Here is a 26,266-nt window from a genome sequence, read left to right on the forward strand (position 1 = left end):
TTTTTGTTTATTAAATAACAATTAAACCACATCGAATCAGACCCTGAAAAATGAAAGGGTTCTATTCCTGAGCATACTCAAGCGTAAGAGAAAAAAAAAGACTCGATTAGTAAAGTATTTCGGTCGCTATCGTGTTAACAAGAAAAAGGATCCGCACATACAGACACACGGACGTCCAAGACAGAACTTTTTTAAACTGTTTTTTAACTAGTTTAAATAACAAAAATGACATCAAAAATATCATGAACGTTAAAAATAGTGTTTTTTCTTAATATGTGTGTGTATGTATTATCTTACAAGTGCAATGTATGATACATAAAGACATTTTAAGTTTGAAAAATCAGATGTTTTGCGCGAAGTGACAGTAGTACCCACCTCAACGCTTCGCTTATGAGGCGTGCAATATATGCATTTACAATCACTCATTAACTATGATGTCTTTGAAAAAGGAAAAAAGGTTATTTCGCGATTTTTTTTATCAAAGATGATAATTGTCTCATTTCCCTGCGACACCAATATTTTATATTCGTATGCACTCATACTCATGAGTATTCTTAATTAGAACTTTAGTCACCAATTATGTTTGCTTGAAAATATTATCTAATGTGCGGTTTGAAGGCTTTTTGTTTAATAAAGTAACATACTTATTTAATTAATTTATGCTTTGCCTCTGATTAAACCGGTGTTGACAAAACTGATGTACCTAGTTGAAATGTCACATTTTTTAGGCATAACCTTGCGTTTTTTAGAGAACGAAATTTTATTTTTTTCATCTGTAGGGAGGGGGGGGGTCACTGTGAAGCTAAAACCAAGTTTGTGGGGTCGCCACCCTTGTCCCACGGCCGCCATCTTGAAAAATGAAAATAGCGGTTGAAATGGTTTTTACGATACATATATCTCTTAAACTATTTATCTGATTGTCAACATTTTTTGCAAATTAAATTCTCTACAACTTTGGTCCAGTTAATTTTTACCTACCCTTTTTACCTACCAACCCCAAATCACAAATGTATATTTTCAATTGACTTATGTAACGATAACTAACACGGAACTACTTTAATAGCCATGGCCATGACTACTTTTCTTTTTACATGGTATTTGTGACTTCTTATTTTTTTCATTGTGTTCTTATTTTCGGGGGTTTTCAGGATAAAACGATTTCTGAAAAGTGCAGGTGTCAGACTTTAGGTACTCTGCATAGATTTAAATAGGTTCAGTTGATCGACTGAATAATTTTTAGTATTCGTTTTATTCAGATCGCGGCCTGTAATTAATCTTTAAAAAATAAAGTCTCTTGAAAAAATCCCGAATACCCTCTACAGTCGAAATAACCACTGGACCAATGAAGCAGTCTGGCTGTCTCCAGATGTCTCCCTCCAGTTGTGATCATATATCTCTCCACTAGCTGTGCCGCGTGGTGTCACCCGCGTGGCTCCGCTCCTGTTGGTCTTATATATTATCATCACGCTATAGCCTTCCTCGATAAATGGGCTATCTAACACTGAAAGAATTTTTCAAATCAGACCAGTAGTTCCCGAGATTAGCGCGTTCCGAAAACAAACAAACTCCTCAGCTTTATAATATTAGTACCTATAGATAAGAACTTTCCTAGTGCTTTAACAAAAATATAAAAAAAAAAACTAACCAAATTGGTCGAGCCGTTTTCGAGTTTTACGCTTAGCATCACATTTGACGATTCTTTTAATCAAAAGTTAACAGTTAAGTTAAGTTACATTAAGTTATTATCTGTATAATCATATAGATAATAACTTAATGTAAACAATAATAACGATTCACATCGATACAAACTTCGTTTTTTGCAAATATGTATATATTATACTGCATACAATTAATTAATTAATTACATATTATACCGTACTTGCTATAATGTATAAATAATATAAAAGAGCATTATAGGATTATTTAATACCTATCAAACTATTATCAGTTTTATCAATAATTAAAAGAATATCTTAATAAAATATCAGAACTCATTGTGTCGTGCAGAATTGCCGGCGGTGCGGGCAGCGAGTCGTACGCGTTCACCTTGATAATGTTCAAATCTTCATATACTTACTAGGACAAAATCATATAGTATTAACATATTTACGGAAGCAAACGTGTCTGAACGTACTTTAGAACCGACTTTAAAATCTTAGTGAAAAAGTTTGTTGATTACAACAATGGATTTGAGTGGTAAGTATTTATTTATACAAATTAAAATATTATCGAAATTTATCACGTTATTTGATTAAATTGCAATTGTTAAATTCTGTTTTTCAATTATATCTAAATATTATTATATTATAGTCGATACTCAATCGTAATCACCAAGGATTGGATTTAATTGGAAAAACCGCGAGAAAATGAGCGCTTGCTTATGATGTGATGGAATAATGTGAATATTACCTATAGGTACCTATATTTTTTAGTCGATTATATTATCTATTATGGTCCTTGTGTCCATCACCTACATATAATATCACTAGGTTTAATAATTGTTTATTCGTATGATATATGGACCTAACTAATCTCTACGATTATTATTAATATTTAGTTTATACATATAAATTTTATGCATTACAGTGATTACAATAAAATTAGTTTGAGTTTGATAATAATGCATGACCTTATATTATATTTCCCAAATAAATTACGTTCAATTCTTAGTTATTATTCGAACATAAATAATAATAAATATCGATCACCTTTGTAACTTTACATTGCATGTTTGAAAACACATAAAAAGGTAATATTCTAGTAAGTATAATTACGGTTTCTATTTATAATAATAGGTACTATGAAAAACTAGTAATCATTTCGAATAATTATACTGCAGACAATCATTGAAAGAGTATTAATGATGAGAAGTAGGTATATTTTCTAAGAATGGAAAGCTTACCTACTCTAGACTCTAAAGTCTGATGATCCGCAGATCCCAAAAAAAATTTATACGCATAAGTCAATCTATATTATTTTAAAAATCGAGTGATTTCTTGAATTTTTTTTAAGAAATAGCTGAGCCACTAATCATTTGACAGATTATTCCATCCTAAAGCTGAAAAATACAAAGTCCAGCCGTCCGAAATTAGTCTGGTAGCTTTAGTAAAAGCTTTCGTAATTTTCTTAATTTGTCTGCGGATCCCCTTGGTATTTGCTTGCGGACCCCAGGTTGGGAGGCGGTGGTCTAGATAATAAATATAGCAATTATACACAAATGCTATTTTTACAGTAACTAGTACGAATATATGGGAACAGAAATGTCAAAATGAAAATAATAGGTTTGAATCTTCGGGAATAAAATAATTAATGTTGGTGTCAAATTTTATGTTAACTACGAATTTATTAAACACAAAGTTAGTCAACCGGTTCTATTTATATTTATTGATACTGTAAACATCCATAAATAAACCTGTGTAAAAGTATGTAGGTATACATTTTTGTTCTTGACCTTTTTAACATTAATAGTTTTTATGACATAAAACTATGTTTGCTTCAACACACGAAGTAAATTATAAAGAACTTAGATCTTTAAAACTACTCAGCTAATTTTGATGCGGTTTTTTGAACTATTTAAAAAAACTGTTTTTTATAACCAAGCTCTACATTTTCTGCATCTGCATCCTCCAGAACCACTCTACATAGGTAGAGTAGTTGAATATATAGGTATTTATTTATCTACTTGTTTTTTTACTTTTCTTTAAAATCCTGTTTTATGTAAGTTATAGTTGCTGAGGCCACTATAACTGCTTGCGATATTTAATATGGCAGATTAACTATTTCGCACAGAGTTAAATCAGGTAAGATACCTACAATCTTAATGGTGTTTGTCGAATATTTACAGTCGCGTGAATATATTAATGTAGTTTTGTGACATTTAAAAAACTTAAGCGTAATATCCAAGTAATATCTATGTGATATTTCATATTGGATCAATGTAGAACCAAAATTACTATAAATCTTTGATTATATCCAACAAGGTAATGATCACGGAAAGGTATATCTATAATCTATACCTACTAATATTATAAAGAGGAAAGGTTTATATTATGTATGTATGTATGGTTTTCACGCATATTCAACTCGACCGATTTTGATGAAATTAGGCACAGATAATCTTTAGACCCTGAGGAAGAACATAGTATACATTTTATTGCGAAATATGTACCACGGGCGAAGCCGGGGCGGACCGCTAGTCTAAAATAAATATGATATCCAAGCAAATCCTTAGGGATTATTCATACATAAGACCTACATAGATGGTTATCAGAATGATCCTTCGATATTTTAATTTTGTACATACCTACATTGCTATGATTGCACCTTGAGAGAAAATGTAGAGCTTGGTTAAAAAAACACATTTATATGAATAGTATTTAAACATATAATGAGTGATGTTTTTTATTTATTTTATCAACAATTATTATATGCAACCTTATCAAAAACAGTAAAGTTAACTTCATCAATCATAAATTAGGTACATGATAATATGAAAATCACATTCACCAATCAATTTGGGTGCATAAACTTTGAACACGATTTGTTTTCAAATAATTGTGTTTTACTGTACATAACCATATCAAATAGTTTTATAAATTATCGATATTATATTTTGTGTTGTTTCACAAACCAGGTATACAAACTTTAACTTCTTTATTAATGGAGTGCGGCGTTTCATTTGATCAAGGACTAATTTAAATAATTGCGCTATAAATAAATTCAACACGTACTTAATGGTCATCTTTTTGGCCATTAAAATAAAAATAAAAGCAATGGCTATGGTAATTCTTGTACTTTGCCATGAGTAAGTATATAAAAAAAATTGGAATAACAAAATAGGTATAGGTATATTAAATAATAGATTCAGCAAATGAACCCGTCTTCATAAAAGTTTTCTTAAATAGTTTATCATTGTTCAATATATCGAAATTCTCTATAGTTGTATTTGAAAGGTGCCATGCGACTATCAGTTTACAGGATCCATCGTCTTCTGTGCAGTAATCTAGAGGTAAATTTCCCAAATAGTTTCCATTTGGGTAATATGAATATTCTAGAAGAATTCGTACGCCACAGTTGGATATGTTATCGGCTAAACTTTTGACTAATCCTGTAACAAATATAAAAGTGTTATGTAATTTTAGTATTTAATACCATGGTATTGCCTTTATTCTTTTTTTACTACATTTATAACGAGTGAACGATTTAGAAGATGAAAGACAAGAAAATATAATTTAACTACATAGCGAAAATTCTCACAAAACATACAGAATTATATATGGAGCAGAATATTAATGTAAACAAATAAAATAAAAGGAAATAATAAGACGCAAACAAAAAATAGTCTGCACATGGTCTGCACGGTGCACCAGAGTAATTATTATGTACCCCTAATCTCACATGATATCCTGCTATAGCTACCTACGGTTAGATGTAGAGTCTATTCCGAAATGATTTGCTACGCCGTAGAGCGTAGAGCACTTTTCACTTTCAAGAGAGCTCTCGATTTTGTTTACTTTTGATACAATTTCTGATCATCGAGAATTCCAGTATGATACAATAAATTATGAATAAATTACTTAAGTACCTCTTTTGCATGTCTCATTAACCATTTGTTTCGGTACTGATGCGTAATGTTCCAAGGAGCTATTAAAGTTTGTTTTTAAGCACAGATAGTCGTCTTCTTCATATGACGATCGTCGCATCGTGGGTATTGTTTCATATTTAATGATAGAGTTGAAGGCACAAGGATCTTTGATGGACCGAATCTGTAATATAATAGATGTCCATGGATGATGCGTTATTTTATATCGTCACAATATATTTTGTATATTGCACCAGTATCGATCTAATATTTTATCTAAACAGACACTGGAATACTAAGTATGTATTAGTTTACGTGGTTTTTAATCTTGTGGGTGATTTTCTTCATCCCAGGTTTTTGTCCATAAATTAAATCAAACTGATAATCAATACTAATTAAAATACATATAGAAGTTTACCTCTTGTCCGATGCAGCGTGGTGTTGAGAAAATCTCATTAAAAATGTTTGGTGATGGGGCTGAAATGGGGCTTTGTATCATGCCACTGCAGATTGTCCCAAACCCATCCCGAATGATATAGGATCGGGGCATTTTGTCTAAACTCGTTATTGTAAGGGTTGTTACACCAGATCTACGGAAACAGAACCAAAAAAAGATACTACTACTTTCAATCAAAGTTTATACTGTTTTTGCGCATGGTCTTAAAAATTTTAATTTTAATACTATTATAAAGGCGAAAGTTTGTAAGGATGTATGGATGTATGGATGTATGGATGTTTGTTACTCTTTCACGTAAAAACTACTGAACCGATTACAATGAAATTTAGCACACATATAGAGGGTAACTTGGATTAACACATAGGATAGGTTTTATCCCGGAAATCCCACGGGAACGGGAACTATGCGGGTTTTCCTTTGAAAACACGGGCGAAGCCGCGGGGGGAAATCTAGTATGCTACTAATAAAAAAAATACCTTCTGAAGAATACCTACTGCTATTACTAATATTGTATGACAATTTAGAAAATAAGCTCTTGTTTAGAAAATCCTACTAATATTATAAATGCGAAAGTTTGTATGGATGTATGGATGTATGGATGTTTGTTACTCTTTCACGTAAAAACTACTGAACCGATTACAATGAAATTTAGCACACATATAGAAGGTAACTTGGATTAACACATAGGATAGTTTTTATCCCGGAAATCCCACGGGAACGGGAACTATGCGGGTTTTCCTTAGCAAACGCGGGCGAAGCCGCGGGCGGAAATCTAGTAAATTATAAAGCCTCGTTTACTTTACTATTAAGCAAAGTCATTTACTATAATAACTACGTTATACGTAATAAGTATAGAGTATATACAATTTTACAAATTACTGCCGTGTCCTTCTAACACTATTTATATAAATTACTAGATTTCCGCCCGCGGCTTCGCCCGCGTTTTCAAAGGAAAACCCGCATAGTTCCCGTTCCCGTGGGATTTCCGGGATAAAACCTATCCTATGTGTTAATCCAAGTTACCCTCTATATGTGTGCTAAATTTCATTGTAATTGGTTCAGTAGTTTTTACGTGAAAGAGTAACAAACATCCATACATCCATACATCCATACATCCATACATCCTTACAAACTTTCGCCTTTATAATAGTATTAAGACTAGCTTTCCGCCCGCGTTGCGTAGTTTTAAAGATTTAAGCATACATAGGGACATAGGAACAGAGAAAGCGACTTTGTTTTATACTATGTAGTGATGATACAAGAAGGAAAATGCTGACATGATATTTATGCTTAGAAATTTTTAAACAACGCTCCCATAAACGAAGAAGGTTCTCAATTAGAAGGGGGATTTTTAATGGTTGAACTGATTTGTCTTTAATAATAAATTGTTGTGATATAGTCAAATTAGCATTATCAGCTAAAAACGTGCACGGTATTTGCTTAGCAAAAGATTTAGGTACCTAGGCATAACATGGCATAACTTATAAACTAACGAACAAACGATCGTCTATCACTCAAATAACTTGATAGACGATTATTCTAGATACGTTTTTCTAGTCTTATCGAATCTAAATGAAGGTATGTTCAGTTATCAGCGTAAATAAATATTTTACTACTTGGTTAGATGTTTGATTGTATACACATACAGGAAAAACATTTTTTGGAGGCATATAATAAAATACTTGTCATGCAGTTATTAAATAAGCATAGAGGATTGTGTCTTAGGGATTGTGTACTCGAGAAAATATTAAATTTTTAAAACGTGCCCCAAAATACTTGAGTACACAAAAGTATCAATAAAATTTTCCTTACAAAATATATATAATCAAATACTAACTTTCCATGGACGATAGCTTCTTTTAGTAATCTTTCTTTGGCTTCAATTTCCTTTATTTGTCTCTTCAACGTATCGGCTAATTCTTTAGCACTCTGTATTGTAGATTCCAGTCTGAACTTCAGAGTATTCATTGAATAGTCAGGTTCTTGGAAAGCGAATTCTTTTCTAGGAGATGCTATCGTTTGCGACTCTTCAAAACTTTGTCCCAAAGTTGTCTCCAAAACATCAACTAGCTCTTGTTCTTTAGCTTTCATAGCTTGGTTTTCTTTACTGTTAAATAAATACGGGTTATGATTGCCATAAGTACCTACTACTAAGTTAATATTATTCACCCATGACTATACATTTTGTCTTTTATGCATCACTGTCGCTTTAGTATTCTAGGAATATGAAGAATAATGGTAAAACAATTATTTTAAATAATTAATTAATTAATTTAGAAGTAGGTAAGTACAAATACGATATTTTTAATAATTTGTAAAAGTATGAATCTGTATGTTAGTTAATAAAGTTATTATAAAGAAAAGTATTTTGTTGTAAAAAGCTCGTATTGCTGCGTAAAATTAAATTAATTTTCAACTGATAATACGTAAACAAGATATTACTACTTACTTTTGATTATAATATTGAATGGGTGTGAGCCATTCTGAAATCTGAAAAACATGCGTGGGTATCAAATATTTTCAAATCGTACAGATTTAGGATATTCAAACAGGTGAGATATCTTTTCAATTTTTTAATACATGAAAAAAAAACCTTTCCGGTGAAGTAAGAAATACATTGATGGCATATTATACAGATTTCTTCCAATAATTTACTTACCCAATCACTATGAGCCTGTTGAAATAACACTATGAAGAGAAACACAATCATATTAAGTACTTATAATTTTTGTACAAAATGAACGTATCAATTCTTTGATTGAAGGTCTTGTAATGGTTACCTATTGTTTGAAATTATGTTTAGAATTCACTTAAAAAAGTAACCAATCAGTATAGCTACCATTGTTCTGCAAGAGAAGAAAATAAGTCTCTTTTTTCTTCAATGTTGTTTTTTACTTAGCATCCTATTGTTTTCTCAAATGGAAATTCGAGAGAACATAAAAGAAAATCGAAAGATTAATCGAGAAAGAAAGAAAGAATCGATCTTATAATATCCTTCAACAAATTATAATAAGTATACAATATATTACTAAGTATCGTATTAATAATGTTTTAAATTTCACCATGGACAAATATAATTAAAATGGACATTAGATTTTGACACAGATATTTTCACACAGAGATTTTCACACAGAGATTTTCACACAGAGATTTTCACACAGAGATTTTCACACAGAGATTTTCACACAGAGATTTTCACACAGAGATTTTCACACAGATATTTTCACACAGAGATTTTCACACAGAGATTTTCACACAGAGATTTTCACACAGAGATTTTCACACAGAGATTTTCACACAGAGATTTTCACACAGAGATTTGACACAGAGATTTTCACACAGATATTTTCACACAGAGATTTTCACACAGAGATTTCCACACAGAGATTTTCACACAGAGATTTTCACACAGATATTTTCACACGGAGAATTTCACAGTGATTTTCACACAGAGATTTTCACACAGAGATTTTCATGTGATTTTATTTTTTTACGGGCCCTTGAAGTGGTGAACATACTGTGTAATTTTATCTTTCTTGGCATTTAATTCTTTTTTTTATTCCATTCGAAGATCTAACGATAGTAAATGTTACCGTACTGAATTGGCCCATCTTTTAGCTTAGCAAACAAAAAAAATCAAGCATCTAGCGCAACAATTGACGTCACCTGCATGAGTGAAAATATCATCGTACTCGGCGATAGGTGAAAAATTGAAAAAAAACGTCATAACTCCGAAAATACGAAAAATCGCGTAACATACATGGGGGTGATTCGGATAGCCCTCTAGGTCCTCTACCTCCCAGCTTCCGTTCATCACTACTTTTTGGGACACCCTCTATAACACTAATAATGAGCAATTGCTGTAAGTTTTTGCGGAAATTATGTACATGAAATGCATTTTAATTTCAATGTTTTAATTGTTGAATGTAACTAACGAATTAAAGGGTATCAATTTAATTGTATGTTAAATATGATTTTAAAATTAATTTAATCATGCATTTTTAAATTAAAGAGTAAAGAAAACGCATCTAGGAAGTCAAGATAGGCATCATTGTTTATAATTACTTACTGCATATGTTTAATATTATAAATTATGAATGGAATATCCTTGAACCGGAAGACACAAACATATAAAAACTTTATATATGTATGTATAAAACAAAGTACAGTAACTCATAACTTGTATGCTTTTTGGTACTTAGGTATTTAGTATTTATAACTTACTTTCTTTTTCCTTTCCACTTTCCGGCCGCGGCTTCGTCCGCTTTATATAAAAATTAAAACCTAATCTCCTTATATAAAAATGAATCGCTATTTCCCTTGGTCACGGCATCACGCGTGAACGGGTGGACGGATGTTTTTTTTTTATTTATAATATTCCTTGAAGTACGAGGATGTTTCTTATGGAGAGAAAACTTAAGGCAAAGCCGAGGGGGACCGCTTGTAATACATATATAATATACTTACCGCTTATATACTTAAAACTTCCTCTCGAATCACTACCATCTATTACAAAAATCGAAATTCGTTGCGTAGTTTTAAAGATTTAAGCATACATAGGGACAGAGAAAGCGACTTTGTTTTATACTATGTAGTGATATAATATAGCTATTAACTTGTATAAAAGTAGACTATACCTGTGTGGGATTTATATATATTGGTAACCTTTCTTCTTTTCAGTGGAGGAGGTCGCGGAGAATCTTTTCAGCGCCAAGGCGTATGAGACTCCGTCGGATTCTGTGAAAGTTAAAGACCTAGTGATGAAGCTGCCCGACTGGTTCGATAAAAACAAACATGAACAGTGAGTTTTATGCTACTAATATATATAAAATCTGTAAACCAATAAAATCTAAAACCAAGGCATTAAAGCAAGCAAGGATCTTTATCTATACTAATATTATAAAGCTGAAGAGTTTTTTTGAACGCGCTAATCTCAGAAACTACTGGCTCGATTTGAAAAATTCTTTCAGTGTTGGATAGCCCATTTATCGAGGAAGACTATAGGCTAGGTAGGATATATCATCACGCTAAAACCAATAGGAGCGGATCAACGCGGGTAAAACCGCGGGGCGCAGGCCGCAGCTAATCTTTCATTATCTGGAATAATGAGCACATGAAAACATATTCTTTCTTATATACGTAGGTACAATGGTAAAACAAAATGTAAATGTTCATACAATACCAAACATGATATAGAATACTTTTTGCGTTAGCAAAATATTTCTTTACACGTAGATTATTATTTAGCCGCCTATAATATTATTAATATTATAATATTATCTATTATTTAACAAATCGATGAGTCATTGTCGATAGTAATTTACATGTTATTATAATGGTGTCTCGGATTTCGACGGATATCAGTTCGTGCCAAAACTGCGAAAATAATTTTTGAATTTTCCTTATCTTCCCTACTCAATAGGCTCTTTGTCAAGAGCCTTTCTTCTTCAACTTATTTGATCTTAAAATGGTATTAAAATAAATAAAAAACTCATGATACTTCTCAGATCTCTATGATTATAATTACAATTTATAATCCTTCTATCACAAAGTTATCATCAATATTATCATTTTGATAATTGAGTGTTTATTAATTTTAATAAGTAAGTACTTACTAATATTAAATTATCGCACATTCCTTCATCTATATATGTATATAAAACTCAAAGGTGACTGATATAGTGATCTATCAACGCACAGCCCAAACCACTGGACGTATCGGGCTGAAATTTGGCATGCAGGTAGATGTCATAACGTAGGCGTCCCCTAAGAAAGGATTTTAGAAAATTCATCCCCTAAAGGGGTAAAATAGGGGATGAAAACTTATACCATGAAAATTTATCTTTTCCACGCAAGCTAAGCTGCGGGCAACAGCTAGTTATAACTTATAACTATAAGTAACATCTATAGTTACTTCTCCTAAATGTAGTATCATTGCTTATTATTTTCTAAATCTTACGATGTACCTATAATTGTTATTATCAGATGTTCGTTTTGTAAAAGTAAAACGTAATTTACTGTAGGTGTTGTAAATTAGGTTCAACTTATAAACTACATTTTATTTGAAAAAAGATAAGATAGTAGATAGACTATACATGAAGATATTTTGTCATTCAGAAATTTATGAGTTAACCAAATGCCACAGTATAAAAAACTACAATATATATTATATACTTGCGCCATACGTAGTACATATATTAATATCTCAATGAAATAAAATGTAATTTATTTTTCAGAGGACGTCAGTTCATCAAAAACTTCTTGTTCGGGCAGTCTATATCCATGATTCTGGGACTAATATCAGTATTCTCGATTCCAACAATTCTGGAAGTATTGGTTGGCTCAACTCGATCCAACTCAGAGGTTACAGCTTACAGACGCTATTGGTCTACATTTTTACACATTATGGCTTGGTTCGATTATGAACTGAAGCCAGGGAGCAAGTGAGTATTCTGCTGTTGATATCGAATCTGTATAGGGATATGCAAACGTGTTTATTGCTCAATAATAGCTGTGTTTTACCTGAAAATAAAACACATATTAAATACTTAGAGCTAGCGCGCACCACGACTTTCTGCAGCGTGATTATTTTATCGCAGAAATACAACGTATGAGTTACTATGACAATGCGCGCACATGCGATTAAATAATCACAGCGATTTTAAAATTGTGATTTGTCACATTTTGCTGCGACTGCTCGCGACGCGATTGTCGCGAAAATCAAATGCAGAATATGAAATTGTATGGTACCGCGCGCACTGCGATAATAAAATCGCACACTCGGGCCCGGCCGGCACTTCACTTGTGTTTCGTCTGTCCAACAGTAAACATCATAGTTATATAGGTAGGTACTGTTTGGTAAACATGAACTCAGTAATCTGTCAAAAGTTTGAATTTATTTATTTAACACTTTATTGTGCAAGAAACAAAATATAACTAAGTACATAAAGGTTACAATAATAAAAAAAAATAAAAAAGCGCAATGGGCGGCCTTTTGGCGGAATTTTCATTCTATAATAGCCAAAGAATTTTTTGGGATACATCCGAAGTTCATTGTATTTCTGATAAAAGAAACCATTGATTATGACTATCTGCTGCTGTAAAAGGATGAGTCCAATATTGACGAATTTTCTTTTTTTTTCTTATCCTCCGAAGTAGTAAATAAAGACAAGCAACTTGTACGAAATCAATGATGAAGTGAGTAATGATCACTATTAAATTATCGCTGTGCGCGCACCGTACTCTCTGCGATTTTCTACAGCGCGATTTTGAAATCGTGTCGCAAAAATTAAAATCGTGGTGCGCGCTTGGCCTTACCTATATTTGAAGCTTACTTCATTGAGAAGACACCTAGCTTTTTCCGCCTATTTTGCCCTCTCTTTCCGTTGTATATATGCTATCTCTCTCGCACACCTCTCCACCAGGTGGCGGGGCGCACGATAATGTGCGGGCGCTGGATGTTTTTTCCATTGAGTCGAAATCCACAACAGGTGGACGTTAAGTGTAAGCTTCAAATATAGGTAAGTATTTAATATGTGTTTTATTTTCAGGTAAAACACAGCTATTAAACACTTGACCGTAATTTGAAGCTTACTTCATTGAGACCTGTTTGTTACCCACCTGGTGTACAATGTGACGCCAATGTGAATTTGAATACATAAGTAATTACTTATTTCTTTATTTGAAAGAGTAAGGTGTGCAGATAGTATACCTACTAATAAATCACACAAATTTTTATATTATATAATATATTAACAATCCCAGATGAAAAGTTAATCAAATAAGAACCAAAAAGTTAATCATAATGATTAAAAGTATTAGAACTTATGAGATTGGTTCAAGCGTACCGTAGTTAACCTTTTTGGGCTTGAAAAGTTAAAGTTACTACAATTTCCACTATCTTTAGCGTAAATCTGCGAAAGCGCCAGTAACGACTTTCAATTACGCATTTAGATGTTACTTACAAAATGAAGCAACAGCTGATCCCGATGAGGCAAAAATACCTCAAACTCAAACCTTTATTTATTCAATTAGAACTCTGCAGAAGCATCATTGAATCATCTTAACATAGAATTACCAAATGTCTCAACTCACACAGTTTTAACCCAACCTGCTACAAGCGGACAAGAAGAGACCTTGGTCCTTACTTTTGGGGTCAGAAGTAAATTTAAAAGGTCACCCCTTGAATAAGGCAATAAAATAACAAAACAGGTAAATGGTTTAAATTATAATACAGATTTTTAACATCCAACTAAACCGTGCGGTATCTTTTAATGTATAGAGCCAACGTCGCAATCATAATCTAAACATGGCTGGTACTTTCAGTACAATGCATGAATTATTTATTTAAAACTGATAGGTCATAAACTCTGTACTGGAAACAAATATACTGAACTCAAGAGACTAAAATGATAAAGAGCTTATCTGTGTCCCAAAACTGCAATTACTACAGCTAAGTACGTTACTTTTAATCAATTCAGTTTTAAGATATAATTATGATTTACATCAGAACTTATATACCGAAAGTCTCGGGACTACATAACATGACTTATTATAATAGTGTTTGTGCATAACACTAGGCAGTCAACAGCTATATGAACGTCAGATAGGAAAAGAGCCAAATTTATCCAGTCAGTAATAAAGGATTTTAACTATACTTATTATAATTCAACCAACTACTACTAGCTACTCCGTACGTCTTTTGGGTAGACGGAGGCAAATAGGATTTTTATTCCAACTATATCATTTGATATTTTGAAAATGTACTCCACATTTTCATACCGTCGGAGTCATTTTGCAGATTATAGTGGTGCAGCACTGAACACTGTCTATTAGGTGGCTGGTGCTGCTGACCGGGCCTTCAGTTCCGCTTTCCAGAATACCTTCACCCTTCTAGGTGCTACTACTACTGAAATAGCGGTACTCTATCGCGTCGTTCAGGTCTCTAACTGACAGGATTTCTCATATTATCGTAACAACCTCGCTCGTTCTAATGCTGGGGCCACACTAACGGGAAATGCCATTAATTAACGCGATAATGGACGTTAACTTTAGGTGTAGCCAGTATTATTTAACAACGGCATTAACATTGCCGTTTGGCGAGGCGATAGCTTTATCGCGAGAATTAACGCAATGAAGCGGTCACACTACGTCCATCTTGCTAGAATTTTAGTAAAATTAACGCCGTTTTTATCGCCAACAATCGGCATTCACGTTGACCGTTCAAGTGTAGTCACCCAATTAACGCCTTAAAAATAATCGGAATAATTATCGCGATAAAGGGCATTAGACGTTAGACGTTAGTGTGGCCCCAGCATTACGAGAACAAATGATCGCCAAGGAATTCTGCTGCAGGATAATGGCAAGAGAGATTATAAGCTTAACTATGCATTATTATGCTCAGGCATATGGTGGATTTTGAATACTATCATCGTCTGAAAGTATCTCCTTTCGATTAACTTCATTAAGGATGCAGATCTGATCCCATCTTTGTTCCGTAGGAATGCTACGACAGTCTAAACGTTACACTGGACAAAGAAAATTGCCCTAAATATAGTCGGTTGTTCCAACATCCGTATTATGGCTAGCCTACCTTGCTAGCCCTTGATTGTAACTGCTACCAATGCAGGCATTGCTCTCGTGTTGTCCACAGTTGTGCGAGTGCAAAAATGAAGAATAGAGCTCGTGGGGAGCTATGTCCAATGAATCTGTGTTAAGATTATGACAGTATAGGACAGTTAGCTGTGGATGCGAAGACAGGACATTACTTTATTCATCCGTAAACACGCGAGGCAGCCACGGACAGCGATATAGCAAGAACTAAACTAGCAAAGTTTAGTTCGCTTACCAGACTTTCTCGCTAGGGTAGGGGTTCCAAGTAATATCTAATAATAAGAGGCTTTTGTTTGGATAGATTGACTTTCCGTTATTTATCCTCTATCCTATGTAACTCAACAGTCAGTATTCTCAGTATTCGTTGAGTACTTAAACGTTTTACGTAAATAGTTGTATATAACTTTATTATACAATATAATAATCCTGGTGGGATGACAAGAAACTTGTCTAACAAACGATTATCCTAATCCCTCAGCGATTTATTGTTTGAGCCCTGAAGAAAAATCTCATGGGTGCAATAATGAGGTCAAATGGGTTGAAAAACGAGTCAAATAAATTGCCTACAAGACCGGGCAACTAAAATAGGCCTATGAGAGGTCAAATATACGTAATCAATCGTTTGAAATTTGAAATTTGATTTTGAATCAATCGTCATTTGTTACATTCAATCGCTTTGCGATTAAAAAATCTCTTCCGATGTTTTTATATGAAAATTGGTCGGCTAGTGCCATTGAATGACGATACCAAACATACCGTTGACACAAGGCTTGGTGACAATCCTCGAAACCACCGCCACAAATCATCTGCGAGATGATATTTGATCCGACTCGCCTTCCTTTGTTGTGAATAGGCTTTACATTGGTAAATACGATTTGTTCAATTCCAATTTCCATAATTGGTAAACCAATGGTGGTTTCCTGATTCCTGAAGCGTAAACTTTTAGGATACGAAGTATCAATTTCATGCGCCTATTATTTGACGTCTCTAACCTTTATTGTATTTATTAGGTCATATTACTATACTGCCCACTGTGAAGAAGATTTCAAAACCTTTTTTCTACCTACCTTAGAAGAGTGAAGATCCGATACGGTCATATCCAAAACTTCTTTCGTGGGTCCTCGTTGACGAAAGCAAATATCTATGATCATTTTAATGATCAATCCTTTGTATATTTGCACCAATCGCCATCAAAGCCCCGCGAGGGCTGATATATATTTGCACCATGTCTTCGTGAGGTACTGTTGTAGTCAAAGCCCCGCGAGAGCTGATATATATTTGCACCATTTCTCCGTGAGGGACGGTTGTAATCAAAGCCCCGCGAGGGCTGATATATATTTGCACCATCTTTTCCGTGAGGTACGGTTGTAATCAAAGCCCCGCGAGGGCCGATATATATTTGCACCATTTCCCTGCGAGCGACAGCTGCGCGAGGGATGTTTGTAACTAGAAATAAGTAGGGCCTGCCAAAAAATGCATAAGAGACACCCTGCGAGGGTGGATTTGACCTGGCTAACCCCTGCGAGGAGTAGTGGCCACATTTATGTATTCTGCTTCGAGCAAGAATACACCTTAGTGCTAATATAAAATTAGCAGTAAATAATCATTTAAATAATATAGCAATTAACAAGGTCCTTTAACTTATTTTCCAATGTTAGCGACAACTGTCCAGGATGAATTAATAAGAATAATAAATTCATAATTCAAATCAATTCACTAAATTTTAAAATGAACTTCGATTCATATTTATTTTTGTTCGTGCAATCGATGTAACATTTAGTTGCTTTATATCCGTTAACATTCCTTACGAACGCAACCATACCGTCGTAGGACGTTATATTTAATTGCACAAAATAATCTCCACTCACCCGCAATTTTTTACTTTTTGTCAAGGTGTACAAGTTTATAATATTATTCTAAAACGTTAGAAGTGAATTGTAAATCCTTTGAAATAAATGTATCTAAATCTAATTTATATTAAGGTATCTCGATAATTATTATACGATAACCCTTTCAGCACAAGTTCAGTAAACCAAAGAATTTAATTGTAAAATTTTGGTACTTACTCGTTTAAACAAAAAAGTTGCATCATTTGAAACATAGGAAACGTAATTTTCAATCAAATTAGCCGTGTGTAATATGTCTATTTTCACATAAAAACGGATCAGAATAATACTCATAAAAGGACACGTATAGACTACGGATAGTTTTGAATGTGTGGTACATTCATGGTACGTATCTACTATACATGAGCGAATTCCATCATTATTCAGTTGAGCGGTAACTCCCGTACGATTTATAAAATAATATCACAACATGTTCTGACATGTCGTGACTTCTTGGAGCTGACTCATCTCGTTCGATAATTTTTAGTAATAAACTATTATAGGAATTCCGAACCGTTCCTAGCGATAACGACAATGTAATAAAGTCGTAGCAATGGATTGTATGCCTGTAAAGCTTTGAGTTGGCTCATATCCATACTAAGTAGGTATTAATTGTAATTTTTCCAAGAAAAATTCACTTGTAACCTTGTAATAAAAACACATTATTAAAAATGAAATAAATAATTAAAAATATCTATATACAAGAGAGGGTATTTGATATATCTAGTAATATCAAATAATCACAAAGGTAATATTAACGATTCGAGTAAAGCCGAACGGTAACACCGTTAAAATAGCTTTACTCACAGTATTAAAAATTCAAATATTAATTAGTACATATTGCATAATGAAATATTTCAAAAGAAAAGTTACTATTTCAAGTAAAATGTAACGGTTGTATCGTTAATTTTAAATATCTTTATTCATGCTATTAAGTATTTAAGCATATTGAAAAATAAAATATTGCTGAAGGATTCATTAAGAACCTCAGCATTTTAAAAAAAGTCCAACGATTATACCGTTGACTTTAAAGATTTTTACTCATTTTTAAGTAAAATATTATTAGAATAGATGTAAAAAATAACTCACTGTACCGATCCGACGGGATACACTTTTTAACACTTTTAGCACTTGCTTTAAGCAATACTTAATAGCACCAAGGTTGTAGTCTTGTAGACAACCTTCTCGCGGCGGAAGCTAGACGCCAATGGAAAAAACATCCAGCGCCCGCACATTATCGTGCGCCCCGCCACCTGGTGGAGAGGTGTGCGAGAGAGATAGCATATATACAACGGAAAGAGAGGGCAAAATAGGCGGAAAAAGCTAGGTGTCTTCTCAATGAAGTAAGCTTCAAATTACGGTCAAGTGTTTAATGCCAAGTTAAAACCTTTCAAATACAATAAACAAAATTTACCATTATATTGCAAAAAGTATCTTAATATTTTAAAACAAACTTAAGTTTGTCTTAAAACAAATTTAAGTTTAACTCCTTATTTGTGGTTCAAGTCTTAAGACTGAAACACAAATAAGGAGACATTTTAGCACTTAGGTATTTATTTTTCTAATTAGCACAAATGACAAATGGTAGGAAAAATGCTGATCACAAAAAGTATCTAGTTACTACATAGTTAAAATATCTTAAAATAACTTGCTCTACCTGAGTACAGAATAACATGGAGAGGGTATTCTAATAATTCATCTCTTAATTGTCTACATATTAGTATCTGATTATATTTAGTTTTTTCAGCATTCAAATTCTCGCGGCCTTTATTGAATTTGATATTCACATTTTATAGTATTCAAATGCTCTTTATAGAGAAAATAATTTCTATTCTTTAAAAAATTCTCAAATTATAATATTTTATTTTCAGATCATGGAAATCACTTTACACAGTCCGCAGCCGACATGCCCGCGCTGACCGAGTAGCAAAATTAAAGCGCCAGGGAACTGTCTCCCAACGGGATATCTCTTTAACTCTATTCGGGTTTGTTGGTGCCACTGTCCTGAAACCTGAGAAGCTGGGAATAATGCAGCTGAAACCGGGAGATTGGGAGGCATTTAATCATTTCTGGAGCGTGCTTGGGGCAATGATTGGCTTGGAAGATAAGTACGTAAGACTGAATGATGACAATATACTAGTGTAGTTACATTTTGTATGAACAGTCTTAAAACCACTCCAAAATCATGAAATCAAGTCATAATCTAACAAAGTCAGCATAGTAAGATTGTTTTGTTTTCAATAAACATAATTTATAATTTCACAGGTACAACATTTGCCGGAAAACCTTTGACGAAACGCGTAAGATGTGCGAAATAATTCAGCAGCGTGTATACACACCTTGCATGGAAAATGTTCCAGAATATTTCGAGCACTCCTCTCGGGTCATGCTTGATGGCATGAATGCTATGCACCCAGCTATAGATGCAGAATCCCTTATATTCTTGGCTCGATATGTTTCTGATGTTCCCGGCTATGTTTATAATGATCAAGACCTCTTTGCACTCAGAGATAAAATAAAGAAGCATCTTGCTGGAAAGCCATCTAATATAGGTAAATATGATATTGAATATCTTTTTTCTTGTAGATCGACCTCAAATCGATAGCAATTTATTTACGTCTGTTACCATATAATCATATCGATATTATACAAAGTTTGTTTTATTTTTTTTTTTTCAGGTGTCGATTCAGAAGAGTTGATGGGAAAGTGTCCTTTAAAACTGGCGAAAAGACCCCCTCGTCTATTGTACCTGCAGGACTACGAGACCGTTGAAAATTCTCCACCCTACAAACGACTTTCCTTCAAGGCGAAATATAAATTGGCCCTCATGAGCGTAGTCGTGAGCTTTTACTCGACTTTCATTGGCAGAGCTATTTTGAACTTCCAATTTAATTTCTATATATTCATGGGCAAATATTTGCCGTATGTTGTAATATGGAGGTATGGACTTTCGCACGGATACTCCGACATGTTCAAAGAAGACCCCACTGACGCAACACCTCCTGTACCTAATAGTGAATATTATAAACCGCGAAAGGAAGAAACATGGTACGAAGCTTTATTAAGTATACTGTGGTGATAGTAAACTGTAAAGTAATTGTCTCTATTGACTATTTTATTAAACTTTTTGATTTGACCCTTGTAATAAACATTGTTAAATCAATTAAGTTGAAAATTAATATTTTATTAAGTGTGCATAAGTTTAAACATAGAAATACCTACACCACATACTATTTTTAAGACGTATGAGTCATGAGAGCGATTGTAACAATACGTAATAACTATACTGATGCGTGCTATCGTGCTATCGATCAAAAGCTAGAGTAACATATTTAAATAAGTTCTATTGCTTTTTCTAAAAGAAATTAATGTTCTGTGAATATTAATCATGTTTTTTTGGAGATTAGGGGGAGCATAGATACAGTAATGAATTTCGACGATAATAATTATTAGGTAGTACTTAGTAGATATGTATATCATTATTTTTGTATAAGTTATATTGTGGGTTGTGTAATAAAATAAATCTATTTTGCAGTTTTCCTTATTTTCTACCTTTAAGTCTGTTAAATCTGTGGTTAAATCTCATTGTATCACAATATTGTATTGTGATACAATGAGATTTAACTACATTTTCGATCACTTATATACTTATTCTGAACTTATTGTATGTCAACTTTTTTATAGTTGCGACGATAATAAAGTAATTATAATTTACTGAAAGTGCTTTTTATTGAAATTGTCGAATCATCTTATAAAAAAAACACTTGATAATTTTGTGTAGTATTACTTTACTCTATGATTTTGAGTCATTGCATTGTATTGGATTTGCTTTCAACAGTGTAAATTTGTTTGTGGAAAAGATTAATTTAAAAAGTTAATAACAAATAAGAAGCTATTTAAAAATTACACAATATAGGTAGGTAGGCCTAGGACTGGGCTTAATATGTAGTATAAAAAATATCCTGTTAATTTTATTAAAGTCAATTAGGAGTTAGGACTCATATTATGTTTTTAACAATATGAAAAGTTTTTGCAACCCTCAAATCTACATTTTTAATCCCTGCTATGTCCCAGCAGGGTAGCTGGGATAGCTCAAAATAGTGGTGGCTTAAAATTATCAATTGATACCTAACTAAGTACTAACAAGGTCAATTGAGAAATTTTGTGAGAAACAGTTGGCGCCTCATCTAAAGGATTTAAATTAAAAATAAAATCGGTCCAGTGCGAGTGGGACTATCGCACGGTCGCACCGAGGGTTCCGTATAAACTATATTTTTTATTATATGTATAGTTATGTTGTAAGTGTAAATTTCCCTCACAATTTTCCCTTTATTTGTGCTATAAGACGTTGCTTCGTACAAAATTCTAAGAATCTGTGTTGACGGGATATAGGTATACCCTGTAGCACAGATTAGAGAATAGTTACTTCGTAACCTGTAGGTTTTGTTTCCCTTGCGAATGTCGAAATTTTCAGTATAAACAGCTGTATCTGTTGATTGCATATGGTTTAAAAAGATTGATTTTTTTCACTGCTTCAAGAGACTGTTACTTGAGAATTAACTTGAATCGTATGATACAGATAAAGTTTTTATATAGGCATATAACTTGTTTAAAAGTGTATGTTGGTATCGATGGTATGATCTCTAATCCGTTATGAATTTAAAGGAGGATGCATCCAATTTATGCTTCAGTAGGTATATTTGTCAGCGATCCCCTTTCGTTTCTTTACAAAATATTATTATCTTTATAATTAATACCTATTAACCTAAGTTTCAGAGTTATTTCCGATAATGAACGAAAGAAATATAATTGATCTTATGAAAAGCATACATATGACTTGTATACGTAGTACTTACATATATTATTACACAGCTCAACAAAAAAACAATTTTTTTTTGTTGCCCTGGATATTTCTACAGATTTTTATAATTCAAGTACCCAGTTTGCGATTGTAATCATTAAATTTGGATTTTCATATATGTATATTAAATTTTCTTACGGCCCTTCAAAATACGGGTTAATAACAAGTGTTTATTTTTATGGTGAATTACGTTTTCTGCACATTTATTCGCTCAGACATAACCCTATTCTATAAAACTGGCTATAGAATATCAGAATAATAAATGATTTCTGTAAAAAAAATATTTTTATGAACAACGATGTTCGGTTTGTTTTGAGTTGAAGAAACCCAGTAGCATTTGTATACGTAGTATATTATTATTAGTCTGTGGTAGCACTTGGTCAGCAAAGTGGATAGGTATACGAAATTCCCTTGATGTTTTTATTAATAGCATTAGACAAAGCAAATTAATTAGGAATAATTAATAAATATGAGAATTTAGGCCTTTGAGGGAATCTAGAAGTATAAGAAGAATACCCGACGGCCCTACAGGACGGGCGTGTCGAAAATTGATAAAAGATGGAAATTTAACAAAATTTTATAACTGATGCTGAATGTAAATTATGGAGAGATATAGTATTGGTAATGTTAAGGTAAATTTAAAACACCAAATTATAAAGAAATTGCACAACAGTTGTAAAAAAACTTCATTATTTTATGAGCAATTCCGAACATAAAGAGCATATTTTATGAGCAATTTTTTAATTTTAAGGATTTGTTTGTATGCCAGCACAATAAAGTGTTAATAAATAAATAAAATAAATAAAGCTACACTTTCCCCACAGTCTCCTGGATAGATATCCAGTAAATCTGTGAAATATCTCTGAGAAACAGGAAGAACGCATCGAAAAATAAGTAAAAATTATGGAATAAAGGTATCAGGGTATATGGGATCGTCACATGATGGCAGATTACTGATGGTCCATAACACAACTATTGTCCCAAAATTAACTAAGAAGAGAAGCTTATAAAATCTATTTCCTTGTACTATTTCATAAGTTTTAATGATTTTTCTCTATTTTTATATCCATTTGAATTAATTAAATATTAAAACAAAACAATAAGTAAAACTTTGTAATAAATAAATGATTTTAAACAAATATACCTTCTATTTCATGCTGCGTTTTAGAGTCTAATAAGAAAATTAGGATTAAGAAAAAACTAGAGCCAATATACCAAAACCATTTATAGTTTTATATGCATTAAATTATTCGAAACCACTTTCACATCCAGGGCAACAAAATCATTGTTGACCAGTGTTATTAGTCTGTGATATGACTTTTATTTTTTGTAAATTGAAAGGTAAACTTCTGCAAGAAAGAATATCTTATGAAAAATCTGCCTACCTACCTAAAGTATAATTACAACAACGATAAAATATTATACTTACATAATATATGTACATATATCGTTGCGATTGTGGTTGTGATACTGTAAGGAAACAATAAAATATGACCTGAGGGCTGAGGATTGTCAAACTCATTAAATACAAACGTTAATATACTAATACAGAGACATAAAGATATAAAAAACAGCTGTATAAATGTACATATACAGTAGCACCTCTATAAGTCGAATATCAAGGGAGACGCCAAAAAATTCGAGTTATAGAGTTTTCAACTTATGGAGGATTTCGACTTAGGCGGATTTTGATTCGACATAAAGAGTTTGAGGTTTATTCTTATAAATTTTGAGTTAGAGAGGTAAAGTACATTAAAATTCAACTTGCAGAGGTGACAAACATGTTTTTATTTATTATAAATCAACATTATTTCGAATCATTTTAAAATAAAAAATATGGCATTAAAAAAGTCAGTATTTTTTTTTGCTTTAGATAATTTGGTTGTTCTCTAGCATTGTCTGATCTATAAAGAACAGAAAATTCTTCTTCTTCAGAGATACTGGTTTGCTCTATAAAATTTCGTAAGGTATTCAATGCGGTTCTTGCCTCTTTGATGGAAACGCATGGAGCGCATGTACTATTCACGTCTTCTATGTCATCTATCAATCATTAGTATCGGTTTTCTGAGCTACTGAATCGATAATTTCGTCATCAGATGCCTACTTAATGCAAACACGTGTTTACGTGAGTCATAAATTTATTATCGTATACTCCTAAAATGTTTTCTAAGAAACAATTATAGTGTACTGCACTGTCGGCAAGTTGTTAAAGTCCAAATGATCAAGTTATAAAGATTGTAAAATAAAATGTTGCCATGTTCGAGATACAGAGGTCAAATTTAATTTTTCGAGTTATAGAGTGAAAATATGTACCAAAATGGCTTGGAGGGACTCGGTGATTATTTCGACTAACAGAGGGCCAAGATTTCAAGTTACGGAGGTTTTCGGGTTTGAAGGGAAGGGAACAAGACATTTTTTCGAGATTTGGAGGTTTTTGACTTATCGAGGTTCGACTTAACGAGGTGCTACTGTATATGTGTATGTAGAATCAAAAAAGTTCGACGACATATTGTAACAACATCCAACAACCCGCACATGGCCAGCGTCAAGCGTGGTGGATGGCGTAACCTCAAGACGGCCCATGTCCCAGCAGTAAGAACATATATGGACTGATGAAGATGATGTATAATGTGACCTTCATAGGCGGCCTTTCAAATGTTGCAGAGTCATTGTTATGTGCTAATAACAAATTGATCTTATCTTGATTTTATTTATAAACATTTATCTAGTTGGTGCAAAGTTTACAAAACTAATTTATTAGAAAGAATATTCTTAATATATTTTTTTTAGGTTGAAAAATATGCATGCAGAAATATAATGCAGGTAGCTCTACTTCTTTTTAGTACTTAGGTAACTAATGAAGGAAAGTTCTTTTTTTTTCTGTAATACAATTTGGACTGTCTATTACAAACCAACTTTTTTGTAATGTTAGCGTAGGTCAAACTCACAATCTTTTGGAAAATTAAAAACTATAACTTTCAGCTAACGTAAAGAGGATTTATTTATTAGTCGCTTACTTGAAAATCTGATTGTAATTTGTATACATAGTTACCTACGTAATATGTTTATCGACAGATAATTTAAGACTTACTTTAAGTACCTTTTTTATCATAATTAGCACCTTAAGCTGTTTACCAAATAATAATATCCTAATTGCGTCAACAACACGTCTAGGTATTATATCATATGATTTAAATAATGATAACATTTCAATTAGTAGGTATAGGTAATCGATAAAACCTGACTGCTGTAGTGATTTATTATAATTTGCCCTTCGTATTCAGTACAAAAAGATTAACACATGTATTTGAATTATATAGGTACTAGTTAGGTACAACGTACAATAATTTGGCACAAAAAAATTACTCAAACGAGTATTAAAATAATTTTACAAGGAATAATATTATAATTACAAGTTATTTTAACAAACCTTAGTTTAGGCTTTAAAATAGTACAAAAAATTAAAACATTCCAGGTATAAACAGCACGATTATACAATACATACATAATGTACATAAAGGTAGGTCAATACTAATTTCATTCGGGCAGTCGATTTTGCACAAGTTGCAGTTTCTCTGAATTGCAGAAGTATGCAAATAAATGCCGTTGGATGAAGGATCAATGCCCATATTATATCTGTTGTAAGAGGCTGTAAGATTCCCGCCTCGTGAGTCGTCATATGAGTACAAGATCGAGTTCCCTCCACGTGTAGTTGATCAAAATGAGGTCGACCGCTATGTGAATTTCGTACGCCTTCCCCAGCCATCGTACTATACGACGATGTAACTTTGGTTAGTGTCCCTTTAATAAAATACACTCGAAGTAAACCCCTTTTATTTTTGAAGATCTCATATTGCTTGCTAATATAA

General features: G+C 32.8%; 2 protein-coding genes across 2 annotated transcripts; one reads left to right on the forward strand and one right to left on the reverse strand.

Annotated features, from left to right (window-relative positions):
• Positions 1 to 2,081: 2,081 nt before the first annotated feature.
• Positions 2,082 to 20,832, forward strand: LOC149899200 (uncharacterized). Its single transcript, XM_090114371.1, has 6 exons — positions 2,082 to 2,196; positions 10,719 to 10,839; positions 12,275 to 12,481; positions 19,408 to 19,644; positions 19,802 to 20,088; positions 20,215 to 20,832. Exons 1-6 carry the CDS (start codon positions 2,184 to 2,186, stop codon positions 20,613 to 20,615), a joined length of 1,266 nt encoding a protein of 421 aa, XP_089970497.1. The 5' UTR covers positions 2,082 to 2,183; the 3' UTR covers positions 20,616 to 20,832.
• Positions 4,851 to 8,157, reverse strand: LOC149899201 (uncharacterized). The gene is made up of 4 exons (XM_090114759.1): positions 7,876 to 8,157; positions 6,000 to 6,171; positions 5,585 to 5,765; positions 4,851 to 5,107 (listed from the first exon to the last, which is right to left on the reverse strand). The coding sequence occupies exons 1-4, from the start codon at positions 8,127 to 8,129 to the stop codon at positions 4,851 to 4,853; spliced, it is 864 nt and encodes a 287-aa protein (XP_089970885.1). The 5' UTR covers positions 8,130 to 8,157.
• Positions 20,833 to 26,266: the final 5,434 nt, after the last annotated feature.

This window comes from Colias eurytheme, chromosome 21, assembly GCF_061535395.1.
Source record: "Colias eurytheme isolate Ceu_HAF_F1 chromosome 21, ilColEury1 Martin Lab GWU primary, whole genome shotgun sequence".
NCBI classification, from domain to species: Eukaryota; Metazoa; Arthropoda; class Insecta; order Lepidoptera; family Pieridae; genus Colias; species Colias eurytheme.